Genomic DNA, 21837 nt, shown 5'->3' with positions numbered 1-21837 from the left:
CGGCTGGCCCTGCTGACACACACTGACGTTACTACTTAGACATCCCTCAATATTAATACAGACATCAGAGTAAACACCAATAAACTGTGGAAACAGAGCTGATCCCCCCAAATTTATAAAGGTTTGCTTAGAGGATTTATTGTAAGATTAAATCATGCCTCCTCCTCTCTCTCTCCCATGCGCTGCTCTGTAGGCTGGGAGGAAGTGAAGAGTAATCACATTCTCCCAGCACAGCGCCACCTGTGGCTGCATGGGGAACAGCTGTTTAATGTAATGCTTGCAGGACGACCAGCTGCCGCAGAACCTCTTTGTTTCCGTCTCTGCAAAGGGCTCCAGGCACTGCTTGTTGTGAGTGTGAGCCACTGTAAATTAGGGGCAGAGGGCACTTGCACTGCGGTCAAGACGGGTCTGGGCAGGAGGAGAGTGCAGTGCAATCAGTGCACTCCCCTCCTGTGGGTCACCAGTAGACTGGTGCACCTGCCCAGCATCAGAGTCGGTGCAAGGATTTTTGCCGCCCTAGACAAAATAAAAATTTGCCGCCCCCCATGTGACATCACAATGCCCCACCCATATGATCTGCCATATGAACTAACGCCAGTGCTGCACACAGTGTGTGTTTACATTAAAAAGCCTGCAGGGGCCAGCTATAGACACCAGAACCACTTCATTAAGCTATAGTGTCCCTTTAATGTGAGGTAAATTATAGATTAGTGTCACTAATAATATACTAGATTGCCTACTTACAATTAGATGAGGATGATGATGGGCTGCAGTTTGGCTCCACTGGTCTGGTGTAGAACAGGATCTCTGGAGGCTGTTTGCAACTGTGGTCACAAAATTCAATGTTCTGGGAGAATTGGAAGCAGCTCCACTTTTTTTGGGCCTCTTACACAGCTCAAGTTCTGGGCCCCAGGGCCTGACGGTGAGTATGCCCATAAGGCCCACTCATAAGTCCACTTATATGTTCCACCCACCCATGAGTTCGCTCACAGGGAGTGGAGTGTGTAGGGGATGTGTTAAGTGTTATTGTAGAGGATCTAATATGTGTGCTTATGGTATGTAGTGTATAAGGATACCAGTTTGTGCAGGTGATGCAGTGTGTTTGTGTGTAGTGGAAGCAGTGTGTATTTGTGTATAAGGGATGTATTATGTGTTTCTGGTTGTGTGTAAGGGATGCATTGTGTGAATCTGTGTTTGTATGCATAAGGGATGCAAGGTGTGTGTCTGTATGTGTGTGCATTGAGTGTAAGAGATGCATTGTGTTTCTGTGTGTATGTAAGAAAAACAGTGTGTGTGTTTGCATGTGTGTGTAAGGGTTTGCATTGTATGTTTCTGTGTATGTGTGCAAACGATGCATTGTCTTTGTGTGTAAGGGTTGCATTGTGTGTGTGTGTGTAATGGATGCATTGTGTGTTTCTCTGTGTGTAAGAGAAGCATGTTGTGTTTCTGTGTATGTATAGGGATGCATTGTGTGTTTTTGTGTATGTATAGGGGTGTGTGTGTGTGAGCGTAGTGTGAAATTGCCCCCTGTCCTATAGAGCTGTCCCTTCTGTCCCTTAGAGTTCTCCTCTGCCCCTTAGTGGTCTCTCCTCTCCCCCACCCTCCCCTAGCGGTCTCTTCTCACACTCACCCACCCTCCCTGTGCTCTTCTCATCCCCCCCTCCACCCTCCCTGTGTTCTTCTCACTCCTCCCTCTGTGTGTTCTCCTCACCCCCCTGTGTTCTTCTTACCCCCTTCCTCCCTGTGTTCTTCTTACTTCCCCCCTTGTTCTTCTTACTCCCCCCCTTGTTCTTCTTACTCCCCCCCTTGTTCTTCTTACTCCCCCCCTTGTTCTTCTTACTCCCCCCCTTGTTCTTCTTAACCCTCCTACTTCTTCTTACTCCCCCCTCTTTTTCTTACTCCCCCCTTCTTCTTCTTACCCCTCTCTTTTTCTTACCCCTCTCTTTTTCTTACCCCTCTCTTTTTCTTACCCCTCTCTTTTTCTTATCTCCCCTCCTTCTTACTCCCCCATCCCCCTCTTCTTATTCCCCTCCCCTCTTCTTATTCCCCTCCCCTCTTCTTATTCCCCTCCCCTCTTCTTATTCCCCTCCCCTCTTCTTATTCTCCTCCCCTCTTCTTATTCTCCTCCCCTCTTCTTATTCTCCTCCCCTCTTCTTATTCTCCTCCCCTCTTCTTATTCTCCTCCCCTCTTCTTATTCTCCTCCCCTCTTCTTATTCTCCTCCCCTCTTCTTATTCTCCTCCCCTCTTCTTATTCTCCTCCCCTCTTCTTATTCTCCTCCCCTCTTCTTATTCTCCTCCCCTCTTCTTATTCTCCTCCCCTCTTCTTATTCTCCTCCCTTCTTCTTATTCTCCTCCCTTCTTCTTATTCTCCTCCCTTCTTCTTACCCCCCCCCCCCTTCTTACTCCCCCCTCCCCTCTTCTTACCCCCTCCCCTCCCCTTCTTCTTACCTCCTCCCCTGTAGCGTGGTCGAGCTGCTCTCCGGTCCGCGGTGCACAAAGAAAACCGCAGCCGCTGCCCCAAGGCCTACTGCGTGGGAGGCCTCCCACTAGATACGGACTGGGTCCCCCAGGAGTGGAGTGACCTTGGCCGGATCGACCCAATCCCGGACTCACCCACAGCAGAGGAGATGGGGCAAAAGTCTCAGAAACTACCACCAAGCACCCCAAAGGCAACAGGACATAGGCCAGATGCTGCAAACACCAGCGCCAGTCATAGCCCAGGCCCAACAGGCAGCAGTTTGGGAATCTCCCCACAACCAAGCTCCAAGTGAAGCAGAGATAACCACCCCACACAGGGCAGAAGAAATAGCCCCTGCAACTAAGGGAGACATACAAGATATGCTAGCCCCCTCCAACAAATGTCGGAAGCAGACCTGGCAGCACTTAAAACAGAGGTACAAACAGTGCCAGCACGCACTCAAACTAATGAAGAGGACGTACTTGTCTTGAAACAAGGCCTCACTGCACTTAATGACCAGATGCAACAGCTGTAATCAACCCAAGCTACTATCCTTAACCAAGTCCGGAAAAACATTAAAACCAGAGGAGTTCCAGAGACTGTACCCTTAGAAGAACTGCCACACTTTCTCAGACGACTGGTGTCCACCCTCATTCCACAATGCAAGCTAAACACTTTCTTTGACAGGGTCTACAGAATAGCTAAATCCCCGCAAGCCCCAACCACAGCAACACGCAACATCATCCTACGGTGCCATACGTTAACCGACAAAATTGGCCTGCTAGCCGCCCTTAAAGGAAAAAACACCATGCAAGTTTGAATCCAGCCATATCTCCTTTAAATAGATCCACTGTGTTATGGCGCAAAGGAATGCAGCCCATCAGTCGACTCCCAGATCGTCAAAGAGGGGAAAACATACAAGGCTTCAGACCCAGCGGATGGCCCTGCCTTGCTGGCAGCATTGGGTCTCACTTCACAGGGGTTGCCCACACCGCGACTATCCAGCACTCACCCAAGAAACAGAGGATTTCCCCACTTTCGTGCCCAGAGAGGGAAGAAGCCCTGCAACCTGAACCCAAACAAGCAAAACGCAGTCCACAATGTATATGTTTTTACTATGCCAAGTCACCCACATTCAATTAATTTTAGCTTAAAGTTTCTCCTGTTGGAATAGGTTAATATTCCGAGCCCTTATGGCAGTTGTACCGCGCTCCGATTACATAACTCCCCCGCCCCCCCTTAGTGCCCCAGGATCAAAGGGCATAGTAAACAATGGAGCACTACACTCAACACCTCGAGTCTAACTTACAATGGACACATAGCCTCATTAAGCAGCCACAACGGGTCGAGCCCTGAAACTGCAAAGAAACTCATGCTCCAACTTACACTTCACCCGCACATAGACGACTTCCCGATAGCTAACCAGACTAACACTCCGAATCAGCTCTACACCTTTGGGTTACAATAGGTCTTACTGCTACAGAGCGGCTTCTGTTTGTATGACAATTGTGTTAGTGTATTACATGTTATGTTCTTTCACTTTTACTTTTAATCTCCATATGCATCGCTGCAGCACTGATATAAGGGTTTTACATGACACAAACAAGAATGCTCCTATACCTGCTAACACACAGTGCTGACAGGTATGCATCACTGCGCCTCAGGTTCCCATCGTTACCAGCGCCACTTAACGTGACAGGTGGCTTACAAGCGCAAAACCCTGTATCGTTACTACACCACCACTAGTGTATTGAACCAAAGCATCGTTATATGTAGCCCTAGAATTCAACATTATTAAAGATGGCCAACTCGTTACAACTACCCAGCCCACCATATATAAAAAAGGAAATGTGCAATGCATGTTTCAGCCAAGTCTCTACATTGACATGTTCATTGTTATGTCTCATACATATGCTGTTGTGGCGTATACAAATGTGTCTGTACAACTGTTATTGCACTGAAAATAAAGAATTTAAAAAATAAAAACAGGCAAAGGGACCTTAAAACAAGGCTGCTGCACACCTCGCACTTTAAAGGGATCCTATAGTGCCACGAAAACAAATCCGTTTCCCTGGCACTATAGGCTCTTAGAGTGCCCCCCTCCGTCAGCGCTGAAGGTGTTAAAACCCTTTCAGCCCCTTACCTTAATTACTCAATGCTTTCCTATGGGGATCTTATTTGACGCTGGACTCCGTGAGGATGTCAGATAAGTGCGATTTACTCAGTGTAAATAAGGGAGACAGCCACTAGAGGCTGGATTAACTCTGCAGTGTAAACATTGCAGTTTCTCTGAAACTACTATGTTTTCAGCTGCAGGGTTAAAACACTGCTAAATTCTCTGCAGTTTAGGAATTAAATCACTTTATGTATGCAGTCCTAGCCACACCTCTTCTGCATATGACATACACAACCTCCTTACCCACTTCCTATAAAGTGCGATCTAACTTTTAAACTTCCGTTCTTACACAATGTGCTTAATTCTAAATTACTTATTGTTTGTTCTGTTAATATCCTTCTAGAATTTGTAGGAGCCTCCTGTGTGTGATTAAAGTTCAATTAACAGAGCAGGAGACAAGGACTTGTAATGTAAATACACTGTGCTCTAAGATCTGATTAAAATGGAAACCATTTTTGTCATGGTGGCTGTGTGAGTCTCAGTCAACGCAGGTGAGGCTAGAGCTGCATGAACAGAAACAAAAGTTATTTAACCCCTACATTTAATGAGCAGTGCCACTACAGGGGCAGGATCTATAAACCAAAACTGCTTCATTAAGCAAAATATTTTTTTGTGCTTAGTGTATCCCTTTAACAGGTATCAGACAAAATAATAGTTTCCTTTTTATACTAAAAAAACTTTTAAGTTTCTAATTTAAAATACAAAATTGCTTCATTGTGTCTGTGCTTCGTGCACACAATGTGGTGTCTACATAAAATTCACTGACACATCTGCAGGGATATCCATGGCAAAGACATACCTGTCAGTATTATAATTCTAAAGGGAATGCAGCAATAAACGCAGGAAGAAGAACTAGACTCCAATGCAAATTATTCCTCTTATCTTGACAAACAAAACATCTTGACATATTGGAGAACAACTCTTGCGGGGTACGTTCTAACAGCACTGTACCACTGTTGGAAACTGTGCAAAAGTATGTTCAATTGTTTACACTGCCCACAGGGAAAAGGCCTAGAAAAACTTTTGAGAGGAACATCTGAATTTGAGCTGTCATCCAGAGATATGTGCCAGAGAACTGTAACATACAATGGTGAAGTATAAAAGAATGCTCACTTTCCAAGTCCATTAAACCTCTGTGACTTGATTCCCTGCTTTCTGTTATGGACTGGGGCATTGTGACAGTTCAAGCTGCCACTGCAGTGGTTAACTCGGCTGTCTACCTATTACACAGACTGTAATTGTTTGCTGGTAGATGACAACCTTGTGGATTGCAGTTAGTGTTAGGACTAGTTTGTGTGCTTGTCCTTACTCTTTCTGCAGGTTGCAATCAGATTAAACCTGCTAATTAGATTAAGTTGGTTAATATAATCAGTTAGTGCATTAATGTATTATGTCAGCTAATGTGTTTAAGTCTACCACTCCATTCCATGTGTATATAAGACCCTGTTCTTCCTATAATAAAAGAGATTCCTTTTCAACTCCAGCAAGTGTTTATCTGAAGATTGTGGGTAGCTGAGAGAAACCAGCTATATCTTTGGGTAACTCTATATGATTTCAAGTACTGCTGGTCAGGAATACTGTGAGCGATTAAAGGAACACTATAGCGTTAGGAATACAAAACTGTATATAATACGCTATAGTTGTATTAACTCTGCAATGTAAACATTGCAGTTTTTCTGAAACTACAATGTTTTACATTGCAGGATTAAGGGGACAGGGATACTGCAGTCAGACCACTTCAATGAGATGAAGTTGTCTGGGTGCCTATAGTGTCTCTTTAAAGCTCCCTTGGGTGTTCTTGGATCAGAGAAATAATTAAAATCCAAAAATGAAATACATGTACAAAAATTACAGTGATTGAGACAGTAAAAGTGCAAGTGCCAAATGCTGATATGGACTTGGCGCTTGTGTCTTCAGCTCCTGGCAACTTCATCTGCCAACAATCTTCCTTAAACCCCCAGGGTTCTAAGGAAGATTTTGCAAGACCAAGGGATGCTTGGTAAAAGTGTATTTTAATAATAACTATTAATAAAATATGCCATTTGCTTTTAGTAAAATATAAAAAATAATAAAATACGCTAAAGGACACTTTTACCGGATTCTTAATGGATGATCCCATGAGATTACATACCCCTCGTGATCCCTGTCCTATCCAATGCCTCTAGCAAAGAAGCATTTGGGACATAGATCGCATATACGGCAATTGCTGTGCTCGCCTAATCAAATTCACAAAGCACAGCAGGATGATTCCAAACATGTCTATTTGAAAATCAAAAGTGTTAAGAAGTGCTGACATTCACTAGATGTGAGTTTATTGTTAAGCATAATCACAGCCATTTTTCAGAAACATTGCTTGAAAAAAAGACAGCATCTGTGCACCAAAACCACTAAATTAAGATCTGCAAAAGGGGTGTTTCAAGTGGTTATGTATGAGTGCCTGTAAGTACAGACAGCACTGCAGGACATAAAACGAGGGCTGATCACACGCAGTGCAACTATAACCTTCTCACAATTTGTATTGATTAATATTGCCTCTCTCTGGTGCCTGCAAACGTTGGGTATCAGAGAAAATCCCTGGGACTTTCCTGCTGAATTCAAGACTATTAGTAACTATGTTGTTTCGCTAGGAAGGGAAGTTTGCCATTGTGTATTAGTTTATGGACCACTGATAAAATTATATCTAACAAGATACGACATTACTATATTGTTCCTCCTAAAAATTGATGGGCACTATGTGGCTCACTGGCTATCAATGACTTAGTTTCCCATAGACTGTAACTAGGCCGAATGACAAAAAACATAATAATGGCTGGAGTGCAAAAAAGGTTAGCTACTTCAATATTTTCTAGACTTAGACATTTGTTTCAGTCTAAACTACAGTTTGTCTTGGGCCGGTGAGGTGACTGGTTGAATTCCTGCACTCTGAGCCAAAATATGTACCTCTATTACAAACCAACCAAAACGTGCAATGGTTGTTATGGCTTGTGATTCAGAATTTTACCTGGAGCATCAAAATAAGAGATGATTAATGGCTATGAGACAGTCACTAAATGTTGATGTTTATTCACAGATCAAGTGAGAAGTGAGCAATAGAGAGCAAAAAGTCTATATTGATATATTTTAGATATTATTTTAAATAGTAATATAATATATTTAAATAATACAGGGAAAACAGTAAAACAAAAATATATTTTATATATTCATATTAATATATATATATATATATATATATATATATTATATATATATATATTAATATGAATATATAAAATATATTTTTGTTTTACTGTTTTCCCTGTATTATTTATGTTTACCAAATAAACCAAATGATTGGAAAGTGTACTGCTAAATATATACATAGTATTATATACATTCTCACTCTCTTAGTTTCGTTAGATTCATTTTCCAAATCAGTTTTTTAGTACCGAAAATCTGCCAAGCTAAGTTGGCATTCGGACAAAATTTGGGCATCCCCTAATATGTTCGTTTATTGGGAAAAATAGTTCAGCTAAGTCGTATTATCGAGCCGTGTACAAGTGTAATATTTTCCAATGTTTTCATACTATTTTCCACATTTCTACTACTGCAAAATAAACCCTGTAGTATCAGGAATACAAATCTGTATGCCTAACGCTTTAGTGACCTTGTCACTAATTAGATAGGTCCCCTAGGACCACGGATAGGTCCTCCATGCACCATAAATATTAATAAAATACATGATTTACTTACTATTTCCCAGATCCCTCGGCGCCGCTTACCTCGACGCCTCTTGCAAAGTCATGAGGAGGCCCAGTCTCCTCCATCAGTGGTCCAATCCAATGCTCCGTATTACTCCACATGCACATCCAAGCTTACCCATTGAAAAGCATTGTATTCAATGATTTACTATAAGGACTTCTGCATCATGTGATCGAGTTGTACTGGAATTGAAAGTGCCTTTAGTGGCTTTCATTATGACGACAACTAGAGGTGGATTTAACCCTGCAATGTAAACATTGTAAGGTTAAAAGGATGATGTAGAGGCCTGTGTGACTTTGGTGGTCCTTAAAACAATGTATCACACAATAGCAATGCTTTTCTAGCTTTTATTTGTTTATACTTTTTTGTATCTTGCTTGAGAAACATTGTAATAGGCAATACATGTGATGTTCATTTGAGGACTGCTAATTGAAATATGCCAAACAGAATCAGCTGTGTAATACTGCCTTCTATATTCAATCACCCCCATATGTTTTTTCCAAGTTTAGAGACCCAATAAGCTGGATGTAATGGACATAGATAATTAATATCTGTGGTGCTTCTTTATAAGTTAAATAAGTCTTGCTTTTGGTCTGGAATCTTCTGGAAAATAAATTGTGTGCAAGCAAGTGTATTTAGTGGTTAGACATCTATCAATAGTGGTTCATTAAAAGTTATAAAATCTAAGAGTTACACCAGTTATAACTGGATTGGTGTCTATGACTCAAATCCCAGCAGCCACAATGAATACACTGAAAAATTTTAATTTCAAATATTTTGAGAAACTAAAATCAATTTATGGGACAAAAAATGTCTAATAGTTTAAAATGTTAGAAGAAAATGTATAAAATATGTACAAAATAATGTCATAGCAATACTGCTGGAAAAGGATGCAGCTGCAGCTGAGCCCAGAAATGTATGGCTTTAGTAGCAGTATCATCAGCGCACGCCTCTCACTGGAGAAGTCAAAAAGAGGGTAAAATCCACAGAGGTCATATGGGGGAAGCAAAGAAGCATGACCCTCCTGATATATTTTTCAGATCTGTTTAAAAATACACATCATTGCATATGTACAGGTAAAGTAATTGCACTATACAAAACATATTAAAGTTGATAATACAATTGTAATCAAAATTATTAAACCCCCTCTGAAAATCAGCCTTATTGTCAAAATTGACAGACTTTCAGCTGACTACAAATGAACAAATCAAACAAAAGCAAATGAAATTGTTCAACACAACGAATGCTTTGGGGGAAAGTGGTTTCCCCAAATTCAACTTAAAATGCAACTCATAATGACGACTTCTCCAGTCTCACAATTATTCAACCCCTGAATAGAATCCTTCATAACACCATAAATGTGCAAAACGGGTGTTGTCTCGATCAGACCTGATGCAAATAATTAAGGGCTTAGTTAGTTGCACCAGGTGTGCTTGAGCTGGAAAACTTTAAATTCCCGAACAAGCCAGGGGTTTGTTGAGTTTCATGTTTCACTGCATGTTAGAACTATGGCTTAGTCAAAAGAATGGTCCACAAAGTTAAGAGAAGAGATCATCACTCTTCACAAACAAGGAATAGAATACAAAAGGATAGTGAAGGCGCTGAATGTTCCTTAAGACACTGTTGGAAGATTGAACGTTCAAAGTTGAATCATCAGTGGTTACACTACCTGGACGGTGCAGAAAAAGAAAGCTATCAATGACTGCACTATTTTTCTAAAAAGACTGGTTGTGGAAATCCCTTGAGTGACTGCAAAAGATCTGCAGCAAGACTTGGTGGCAACAGGCCCTGAGGTTTCAGTGAAAACAGTAAGGCACTTACTAAACGCAGAAGGTTTCCATGCCAGAACTCCAAATTGTACACCACTACTGACACAAAAGTACAAGAAACGTTGGCTCCTATATGCTCAAAATCATATAAATAAGTCACAGAGATTTGAGGATTCTGTTCTGTGGAGCAATGAAGCAAAACTGGAACCTTTTTGCCCAATGGATCAGTAATATGTCTGGAAGAAGAAGAATGAAGCATACTCTGAAAAGAACACTCTGCCTACAGTTAAGCATGGTGGTGGCTCGGTGATGCTATAGGGCTACTTTGAATCCTCTGGCACTGGAAACCTGCAGCATGTAGAACAGGGCTGTCCAACCTGCAGCCCCCGTGATGATGCTGAAATGCAACTCCCATGATTCCCTGGCTGTTTCATTGAAAGAATCATGGGAGTTGTAGTTCAGCAACATCTGGGGGGGGGGCGCAGGTTGGACAGCCCTGATGTAGAAGGTAAGATGGTATTAGGAAAAACTGGGAGAAAAAATCATGCCATGTGTGAGAAAGCTGAAGCTTGGGCATCACTGGGCCGTTCAACAAAACAATGATCCCAAGCATACCTAAAATTTCGCCAAGACTTGTTTGCAGAAGAAGTCTTCAAAAATTCTACAGTTGCTAGCACAGTCACCTGACTTGAACCCCATAAAATGGTGCTCTACTAAGTACTACATATACCTACCATGAAGTGGTTAAATAATTTTGAGACCGGAGAAGACATTACAAATTGCATTTTCAGTTGAATTTGGGGAAACCACCTGGAACTCTTGTTAGTTGCTTTTGTTTAATTTGTTCAATGCAAACAGCTGAAAGTCTGAACATTTTGACAATAATTCTTATTTTAAATGGGGAATTTATAATTTTGAATACAACTGTATATATATATATATATATATATATATATATATATATATATATATAAAAATAATGCATACTCACTTGGTTTGGTATACATGCCGGATCAATGATGAGACAATCTGAATTTGATACACAATTTCTACATTTTCTGCACCGTAAAATATATTTTGCCTCCTCATTAATCATCATAGTGGTAGTGGACCTTTCCATAGTTTTCTCCTGTAAAACCAAGAAAATAATGTATAAAAGAAGGTTACGTTATTTTAGTTCTTACAGTAGCCAAATATCGATACCTTATACTCTCCTATTAGGAGAAACACAAACACATAATACTGTAGGAGAAACACAAACACATAAACCAAACTGTAGTGAACTAAAATGAAATGGATTTTGGAAAAAAAAGAACTGATCTTGAAAAATTCTCCAACTCACTATTGTCACAGGTTGCATATTTTAGCCTTAATTTTGCCATTTTGATTTCAATTCGATACATTTCAAAGTTTAGAGGGAAAAAATCCCTTATTTTACTCAATTAATGAGCTTAATAAGGTTAAAATTGTCATGGAAACTATGGCACAAAGGGCACATAGCTAAACTAGAAGCAATGACAAAAGACAACAAAGATATGTAGAAATAACAAGTGTAGGCTGTCAGCCCCCATCACACATACATTCTCCTCGAATATTCGAGTTACCATCCACAACATCTAAAGGATGGTTTACCGTACAGCCAACTCCTAAGAGTTAGGAGAATAATTTCACAAGAAAGTCAAGTAGAACCAGGACTAGATTTGATCTGTAAAAAATTCATGAATAGAGGCTATCCACCAGATTTAGTTAACAAGCACAAGGAGAGGGTTCAACTCATGAATAGGAGTGTAATACTTAACCCCACTAGAACCGAAAAGAAAATTGAGAGAATACCCTTCATATCCCCGTACACTCCCTATAGTAGGGATATTAAAAATATTATTTTAAAACATTGGAATATTTTTGAAGGAGACATTAATCTTCCAATTGAGTTTGCTAATCCTCCACTGTTCTCCTATCGTAGGGCACAGAATTTGAAGGATAAACTAGTTCATTCAGACATTGGAAGCAGCAAAAAACAACAGAGATTTTTCTCTGAACCTAAAAAAGGCACTTTCCCATGCCTGAACTGCAGACATTGTAATAGCATCATCAGGGGTGAATATTTTGCCCACCCTCTATCGGGTAAACAATTTAAAATCTCAGATTACTTTACATGTAACTCAGATTATGTGGTGTATATATTGAAATGTCCCTGTGGTTTTCTTTATGTTGGAGAAACTATAAGACCAGTTAAAGAGCGCATCGGAGAACATAAGAGAGACATTAGAGCTGCTATACAAAAGGGAACATGTGTTAAACTAGTGCCGGGACATTTTATACAACACGGTCACAGCGTTAATCAACTACGCTTTCAGGTGATCGATACCGTCAAGCCCTTACGCAGGGGTGGTGATAGACAAAAGGCACTCTTATGTAAGGAGACCAAGTGGATTAGTATCTTGGAAACATTACATCCACAAGGCTTAAATGAGGGCTATGACCTGAAACATTTCTTATAATAATGGCTCTAACCGTTGAATTCAGTTTTATATGCTCTTCATGTAGCACTGATTAACTATCATAACACTATCATTTTATATTTTCAATATCAGATTTTGACCAAGATTGGTCCGCCTGGCTCCCCGTCTCTTTCTATGGCTCTGACAATATTGACCAACGTTGGTCCGCAACCCGATCAGATATGTTTCATGGGTTACACCACTGGTGCGTATGTCTCTTTCTCAAAGAAGCGGCAGACAGTTCATCTCTGAGGGGCTGTTACAATGGTGCAGTTCATTATAAAATAGAGGAATATATATGCTTAAATTCTAATCATGGTCTTTTTGCGTATCAAATACGTTTCACTGTAAAATAAGAATACAAATATTTTTGTGTTTTGACACATAATTGAACTAACACCTTGAGATACACCACCAAGGATTAATTTCTGTCATGGGAATAAGGAGATGTGTCTTTAAAATTTGATATAAGTCACCAACAATTGTTCCTCCATATGCCTTGCCCTTTGGAGTAGATATTTCCTTCCATTTAATTATGTGTTGTATTTTCTTGCACTTTCTTGGCATAAGAATCCCAGTAATAAACCAATATTGCACTTTCTTGGTATAAGAGTCCCAGTAACAAATCAATATGACATAGATGCTATATTTTGGGTTACTGTTACATTCAGAAATAGAGATATTACACAGCTCTATGCCTATGGGAACTCTAAAATATGATTGAATAAAGGGACTATGTCTCTTTAAATGCAGTGGTGAGCGGACAACGGCCCTATTATCCGACTGCAATATGGATACATGTAATCTGTGAAGCATATTTCCCTTCCAGTAATTCACCACATATAAAATAAACTATTCATTATAACCTTTGTTTTTATTCTCACTTTATTAATGCTTTTAGAGTTTTCTATGTATTTGTCAATCAAGTTGGGACTAAGTGTAGGTTTGTAAATGTATCAATAAAGTTGTTCTAAGGGCTCCGTGCAATGCAGCACATCCATGCCGAGCAACATGTGACGTCATATTAGCGCGACCCGCGAGAGAGGGCGGGCGCGCCGTATGGACATAAAAAGCACCTCACACTTTCTTCCTACAGGGCCATTGAAGGGATCATTGGATCCCGAGCGCGCAGCCCAGCACCCCACCGACGACCCAGTGAGACCCTCTGCCTCATCCAGCGGACACAGGAGGACTGACTGGACGTTTCTTCATTTGCCACAGACCGGAAATAATCCTCTACCTCTGGATTTATCCAATCGTCAATGAGAGGATTTCTAAACTTCAAATTTTGGTGAGATCAAACCATGAAGCATTGGAGAGACATTTATATACTACCATCAGTGTGTACACACTCGGACTGTAAATATTTTCTTTTTTTCCTTTTGCCTTTTTTTTCCTTTTTTTCATATTTTTGGATATATCCTTTTTTTATATACATTTTTTTCAACACTGTTCTGCTGATGGACTTTTGTATATATTTTTGTACAGTGGATAGAGGGCTCTCTACCATATAGTGCCTTTTGGCACGCTCTTAACTGATATTGTCGGATTGTATTGGGGTCTTATTGTGGATTGTTTAGTATATTTATTGCTATTAAGGTGCTCATGGTGAGATTTGATATACATCATTCATTATAGGAACTATTTTCTGAGATATTTATTGTCTCTACATATTCAATAAATTTATATTTGCAAGTATTTGCTTTACATTATTAATTTATATAATAGAGTGCGGTATCATTTGTTGTTGTATATATTATTTTGAGGTACCAGGAGTGGGTTACCCAGATATCCAGCACCTATCCGATGGAAGAGTGCCTGTACATTTCCCTTATTTGCCCATCACACATACAAACCTATTCCCATCATGCAAAAACCACACTGGCCACACAGACAGACCAATGCCACAGCACATAAACAAACACATCATACATACTAACTACTGTGTTGCCACTCTTGAAATAATGTAACTGGATTGCCTGCAGACATATACAATTATGAACACCAGTAGCCACTGGGCTCCTATGATCATTTAATGTTTTTTTTGGTGTTAAAAGTATAGCCATATTGATAACAAGTTAATATTGATAACTGTGGGTCCACTTAGAGTGGTGTAATCACTAAAAGTTAATTATGATGAAATGAACACCGTAATATTAAATATGTGGCTACAGGGATTATTCACCAACCCGTGACTTGTCAGGAATTCATAGTGATTCAAATTTTAGATCAAAATAGCTAAACTAAAAAAAAAAAAAAAGATGCTAAGCATCAATGTTTCCAATTCGACCATTGTTATCTAAACTTTGAAATCCCCAAAAAGATATTATTATTTAACAATAATTTTTTAATACGGCAAGTTTAATCAAATTACATAAATTGACAATATTCAAAACATTTAAGCATTTCAAAACTTCACATAGATAAATACAAAAACATATCAGAACTGCAAACTTCAAGGTAGGTTTCGACAATCACTACAGTTTCACCCCAACTATACTCGATATATTGTTGACCTTACTGAAAATTTCCATAAAAAGAAAAGATCATACTTGACCCAACTAGACCATAGACTTATGAAGACCCAGGTTTGATGAGTGACTTGCACATAACCTTATCTATAGGGTAAAGTGTCCATGTGACCACTGAAGTGTGGCTTATGGTTGCTAATCTGTCTTTCTCCACCTTAGGGAAGGCATCTCTTTACAGTTGCAATGTCCACTTGATATAGCTGCCTGATATTTGTCAAAAGATCCTTCATGCCACTATTAGTTTCGGGAGTTTTTTTTCTCATCCAAGTATGTCTTATAAAGGCCCCCTGTTCTTAGGGATCTTGTAATTGTTATCAAATGTATTTGACTCCAATAAATCAGAACCTGTTGCTGCATGTGGCCACCAGTCCCTTAACCCCTTAAGGACACATGACATGTGTGACATGTCATAATTCCATTTTATTCCAGAAGTTTGGTCCTTAAGGGGTTAAGCCCTATTACAGCAAAGCAATACATAACAGCAAATCTGGTAAGATGCCCTCTTCTCTTGTACTTTAACCCTTTAAGGACACATGACATGTCATGATTCCCTTTTATTCCAGAAGTTTGGTCCTTAAGGGGTTAAACAAATGGAAATATAAAAAAGTCAAAGTAAACTGTCCATGCTTGATTAAAGCAAAGTCCGAGTCAGGGTTATCATGGTAGGTGGTGAATATTATTAGGTGAGATGTCCTCATAGCTTTATAAAAAGTTGCTGCTGATCCATAATAGAGGAACATTGAGCAAGGAGCTTGTGTAGCCTGGTGACCATTAGGAATCAGGGCCGGATTGGCCCACCGGGATACCGGGAAATTTCCCGATGGGCCGTCGGCATGTGGGTGTCCTGCGGCCGCTGGGGGAGCATGGCTGTTCTGTCTCTGCTCCCCCTCCCTCGCGTGCAGCTTAATGATACCGAGGCCGGAATATGACGTCATATTCCGGCCCCGGTCTATTTCTAGCGTGCGAGGGAGGGGGAGCAGAGACAGAACAGCCGGCCCCGGTCTATTTCTAGCGTGCGAGGGAGGGGGAGCAGAGACAGAACAGCCTGCTCCCCCAGCGGCCGCCAGAAGAGCTTCCCCTGCGGCCGCCATCCAAGCTCTCCATGCGGCCGCAGGACACCCATCAGTCTGCCCACCCACACAGGTAGCAACAAGTGTCTGTGTCATGCTGTGTGTGTGTGTGTCATGCTGTGTGTGTGTATGTCTGTGTCATGCTGTGTGTGTGTGTCTGTGTCATGGTGTGTGTGTGTCTGTGTCATGGTGTGTGTGTCTGTCTGTCTGTGTCAGGGTGTGTGTGTCTGTCTGTGTCAGGGTGTGTGTGTCTGTGTCGTGTGTGTGTGTCTGTGTCACGGTGTGTCTGTGTCACGGTGGGTCTGTATCATGGTGTGTGTCTGTGTCACGGTGGGTCTGTATCATGGTGTGTCTGTCTGTGTGTGTGTCTGTCATGGTGTGTGTATGTCTGTCTGTCTGTGTCATGGTCTGTGTCATGGTGTGTCTGTCATGGTGTTTGTGTGTATCTGTCATGGGGTGTGTGTGTGTCAGTCGTGGTGTGTGTGTGTGTGTCTGTCATGGTGTGTGTGTGTCTGTCTGTGTCATGGTGTGTCTGTCATGGTGTGTGTGTGTGTGTGTGTCTGTCGTGGTGTCTGTGTGTGTTTTTAAAAATAGTGTTTTACTCACCTTTTTTTTTTTACCAACGTCGTGCTGGTCTCTGCCTCTATGACTGAGATCATCAAGCTTGATGATCTCAGCCAATCCGCACTGACACAGGAAACGCCTCTAGTGACCGTCTGAGTGTCTGTAACTAGAGGTGTCACTAGGAAGCAATGTAAACACTGCATTTTCTCTGAAAAGTCAGTGTTTACATTCAAAAGCCTGCAGAGACAGGCTATAGACACCAGAACCACTACATTAAGCTGTGTGTGTGTATGCGCCTGCTAGTGAGCTTGCTTGCATGTGTATGTGTGTGTGTGTGCCTGCTAGTGAGTGAGCTTGTGTTTTTATGTAAATGAGCTTATGTATATTAGTGAAATTGTTTGTCTATGAGGCTGTGTATCAATGAGCTTGTGTGTGTCAGTGAGATTGCCTGTGTCTGCATGTGAGTATGCTTACTGTATAATTAAATGTTTTACTTTGAAAGGACCAATATTTTATATTAGAAAAAGCAATATATATATATATATAGCAATGTATATATATATATACTCAATCATCTGGGGTGGCAAGACATTGCCTTACATATTACATGCGACAATATATGGCGCAATGACTTATGGGGCTGGCATAGATTTTTTTTTTTTCCCAGGGCTGCTTTGTATCCCCAGTCCGGCCCTATTAGGAATATAAGGTTTGAAACCACGAACATCATGGAACCAAAAGAGAGTGGATGCTGTGTTTAAAATGACCTCCTGGATATCTTTAACTGAAGGTTAAAGCCTACCTGCATAATTTGGAACTGTTAAAACATGGCAGGAAAATTAGCTGTTGTTGTGTGAGTACCCTGTTCTAACAGTATAGAATAGAAGACGTAGGGTGTTTGCAGAGGGGCAACAATAATGGTGAGGCACGGAGGAGGTTTTGTGCATTAAAATAGTAACTGTTAAATATAGATATTTTCTTTTATCTCTATGATTATATATGTGTCCTAATTAAAATCGCTTTTATTCAATAAGAAGCCTAGTCAGGCTATATGGGCTATCAAGAAAAGGAGGGCAGAGGCAGACACCCATCTTGGGTTACTTTACAAGCTAGACTCAGCAGGGACACCTGATATCTGAGATCCTACCAAGGTCAGTAAAACAGAATAGCAGATGACCTGTTACTGTGGGTGTATTTACTGCAAATGCCAACTCAGCTGCTTTTATAACAAGACGTGGGCTGCCATAACCCCATATGTATTACAGCTTTATGGAAAAATATCAGCTAATAGAAAATATATATTAAATGTGTCAAACACTTCACAGTGACAGCACCGATCAGAAATGAGAAGGACTGGTCAGATTTTATTGGGAATAATAAGAAATTTAAAGTATAAGTCAAGATAATTGAAACCTTGTACACATATTAAATGCATATTATACTACAAAACACACAAAGCACTTTGCATTTACCCCAAGTTTAAGGTTTATAGCATATAGTGTGTGTTTACTTAATATTTGTCTACACCTGTATACTTTTGGCGTTTTACAAAGCGAGGCAAGGAAGATGGTAAAAAGTGATGTTTACAAACGTGTTTCTTATACAGTGTGTTAAAACTAATGTCACGGCTGTAAGTTCCCTCTAAAACCTAAACTACTGTGTACAGCACTGAATGTGTGGAATGAAAGCACCTCTGATGTGCCAAGCTGTCCTTGCGGTATATTCGTGTCCTCTGCTTCCGATCTGTGAAGTCAGCCCGGTCACTCAGTGTACCATACACCAGATAGCAGGGACCAGTATTGGGATCAGCCAGCTTGCCTCCTGCTAATAAAGCAGACAGACTGAACTGGGCACCATGCACTTCCTGGAATCTTGATGTCAGTGGGTAGACATCACGTGATGCAGCCTTATCCAATGGACGAGGGCGGATCTTAACCTGTTTGGAATTCAGTGTTTGTGGAGGTTATGTTTGTAATTGAATTTTCTAAGTGTTTGGATACATTGATTCTCAACTCTAAGCATTCCAGCTGCTGTGAGATGCTGTTCACCCGGTGTTGAACTAGATAGATCATCTATGAGGTTTTCTGGGAATGGTGTGAGTGGAAACTGTTCTGTTTTCAGCTGTAACATTCCACTCCATGAAACTGTTTATTAGACTGTCCAGTGATCCAGGATACCATGTAATCCTATTTAAATACATACATTCAAAAACAAAGAAAAGTGTTGCTTGAGCCCTTTCCCAAATCCCTGTTCATATTTAAATAACTGGAGGTTTTTAGTATCACTCCAATGGCCATTCAAATGTAAGCTCACTTGCCAAGTCAAGGCAAAACCTCTTATGTGAGTCCTATGCTAACAACTCACCTTGCTGTCTTCAGCTATAAGAAAAAATCTAATGAGATAAAAGAGTATTTTTCTAAAACCTTATACACTTATTAACCCTTAATAGGGAAAACGTGGATAAATACGTGTTTTTCTTGCTTTTGTAATAACTTGAACCCCACTAAGCCTCATAATAAGCACTTCCTGTAAAATAAATTTTTATAAATAAAACCTGAGCTTGATACATGAGCTCCTAGGTGTCCATTTAAACTTTACTATTTCTTTAAGTTAAATATGACGTTAAATATCGCAATGCAATGCTTTTAATGTTTACTAATTTAATACTGTATGTATTTGTAAGATAATTCAAGATTTCAGTTTTTATTTAGAAAGAAAACAAAAATGAAGCATGTGGGACTTCATTATCAGGTCTTGTATTATACATAACAATACCTTCATAAACAATACCTTAAAAATATATATATATTCTCTTAAAATTTCATCTTGCAAAGCTTTGTCTCTTTACCTTAATATTTATTTGAATAATTCCTATTATTTACATGTAATAAATATGGGAATGCGAGCAGTGGAGTAGTTTTGTATTTGAAATCATTTATGGAAAATTTGCATGTAACTCCCTTTAATAGCTTTTGATGATACATACTAGAAATTATCCCATTGTACAGCGCTACGGAATTTGCTGGCGCTATATAAATAATAAAATAATAATAACAATCAGGAGTTACTGCATGGTTTTAGCATTTATGTGTTAGCGTAATGCCCTATGGCAAGTGTAATACTGTATTTCAGGGAATCCCTATTTCCCCTGATATTAGCTAGGTCAACTACAAGATGATCTCTAATTAGTACATCAATGTTATCTCTTCTGCTTCCTTACAGTAAGTAACATGATCCCTTTGGCCACGTTCTAACTTACAGCGATTTTCTCTAAAGTCCATATGCCCTTGTATTGAATGCGGCAAAACTATCCCGTCCTGTATGGGGCCATTCAGACTGCAAAATCCTGATATTGTTCACGCTATAAAACTGTCTGGATTTTTCATTGGATTTGATTCGAACCAAATGCTGCTAGACTTTCCTGACTGAATCCATTGTTTAATGAAGTACCCTGCTAATTTAGGTATATAAGGACATGACCAAAAAAATAAATAAACTCACTGAGAATAGACAAAAGTGTAACCCATTAGGGTCCAGACACTACACTGTGCTGTAATTACAGTCAGGTATTTAAAGGCATCAGCAGCATGTGTCTGGCAATATATCTGTAAAAAATGAAAAGGCAAACAATATTTCAGGACACACTGGTGTTATTAGTGGGATAAATATCATGTCACTGTTGCTTTAATTGAAGAACAATCACTGTGAAATATATACTGTATCCACCTGGTGTTATACATCCCATTATATGTGAGAGTTGGCATCATTATGTCCAACCAACCACTTTGAGCTTTCAAAGTATTGATGACGATCACAGGGTAATTCACAAAACGCCGGATTTTGTCTGGATGGAAAGTGATCAAATTCCAACTGGAATGGCATTTCTTATATTTACTAAAGCCGACCGAATCTGTAGCAATCAGCCGGATGCACTTGTTGTCTGGATTAAAATCAGTGCTTTTGAATCCAAACCATATACATAGTATAGCATTTGGAATATTCATACAAAAATTGGGACCAAATGCATCTAGCAGGCTACGTGTTTGCAAATTATCATTCAGTTGTATTTCCCAAGTGAACATTAATATGAAGTACTATTTAAGTACTATTTGCCCACTGGGTGACTTTATTATAATAATTGTAATCATGAATAATTATTAATTAATATAATAATTGTAATACTACAAAATAATAAAACTAATTATAATAAAGGAGGACCTAATGCCCCCACTACCCACCCATGAGCTGTGGGTGTTGGTTGTTAATTTAATACAAGTTAGGGAACCTAGTGTCTTCACCAGCTCCCATCCACAGGCGGCAACTGGGGTTTCTGATAGTCTCCTTCCTTACCTTAAAGGGACACTCCAGTCTGTTTTCCTGGCACTTCAGGTACCCTCTCCCTCCAACCACCCATCCCATGTTGCTGAAGGGGTGAAAACCCCTTCAGTGACTTACCTGAGACCCCTGCTGATGTCCCTCGGCGGTGGTTTCGGGTCCGCCTACGCTCCTCCCGAGACCGATTGTACATGCGCGGCCGCCGGCGGGGGAGACCGATTGCGCATGTGCGGCAATGCCGCGCACACGCATTAGACCTCTCCATAGGAAAGCATTGAAAATGCTTTCAATGCTTTCCTATGGGGAATTGAGCGACGCTGGAAACCAGGAAGTTCCCTCTAGTGGCTGTCTGGTAGACAGCCACTAGAGGAGGAGTTAACCCTGCAATGTAATTATTGCAGTTTATGAAAACTGCAATATTTACAGCTGCACGGTTAAGGGTAGTGGGAGTTGGCAGCCAGACTACTCCAATGGGCAGAAGTGGTCTGGGTGCCTGGAATGTCCCTTTAATAATAAATAGTAAAGGAGGGGACAATGAAAATAGTAGCCATAAGAAGTATTCTTCGTTCTAAATCTCCTCTTGTTCAGCCCCCAAAATGTCAAAATTCCATAATACACAATGGAATAATAAATAATAATAATAATAAATAATAAATCACCCAATACTCACAAAAACTCAGTAAAAAAATATGTT

General features: G+C 40.2%; 1 protein-coding gene across 2 annotated transcripts in view; it reads right to left on the bottom strand.

The window, feature by feature from the left end:
- RNF180 (ring finger protein 180) overlaps positions 1-18637 on the bottom strand; it is a 152350-nt gene extending 133713 nt beyond the window's left edge. Inside the window, exons 1-2 of one of the 2 annotated variants that reach the window (XM_063454062.1) lie at positions 18466-18637; positions 11134-11271 (exon numbers count right to left, since the gene is read on the bottom strand). In XM_063454062.1, coding sequence (XP_063310132.1) covers positions 11134-11262 — 129 coding nt within the window. In that variant the 5' untranslated portion in view covers positions 11263-11271; positions 18466-18637. The remainder of the gene's footprint in view (positions 1-11133; positions 11272-18465) is intronic. The other variant, XM_063454061.1, reaches the window with a different exon arrangement.
- Positions 18638-21837: the final 3200 nt, after the last annotated feature.

Source organism: Pelobates fuscus, chromosome 5 (assembly GCF_036172605.1).
Source record: "Pelobates fuscus isolate aPelFus1 chromosome 5, aPelFus1.pri, whole genome shotgun sequence".
NCBI classification, from domain to species: domain Eukaryota; kingdom Metazoa; phylum Chordata; class Amphibia; order Anura; family Pelobatidae; genus Pelobates; species Pelobates fuscus.
The sequence above is the reverse complement of the archived record's forward strand: the minus strand, read 5'-3'. Positions and strand labels throughout refer to the sequence as shown.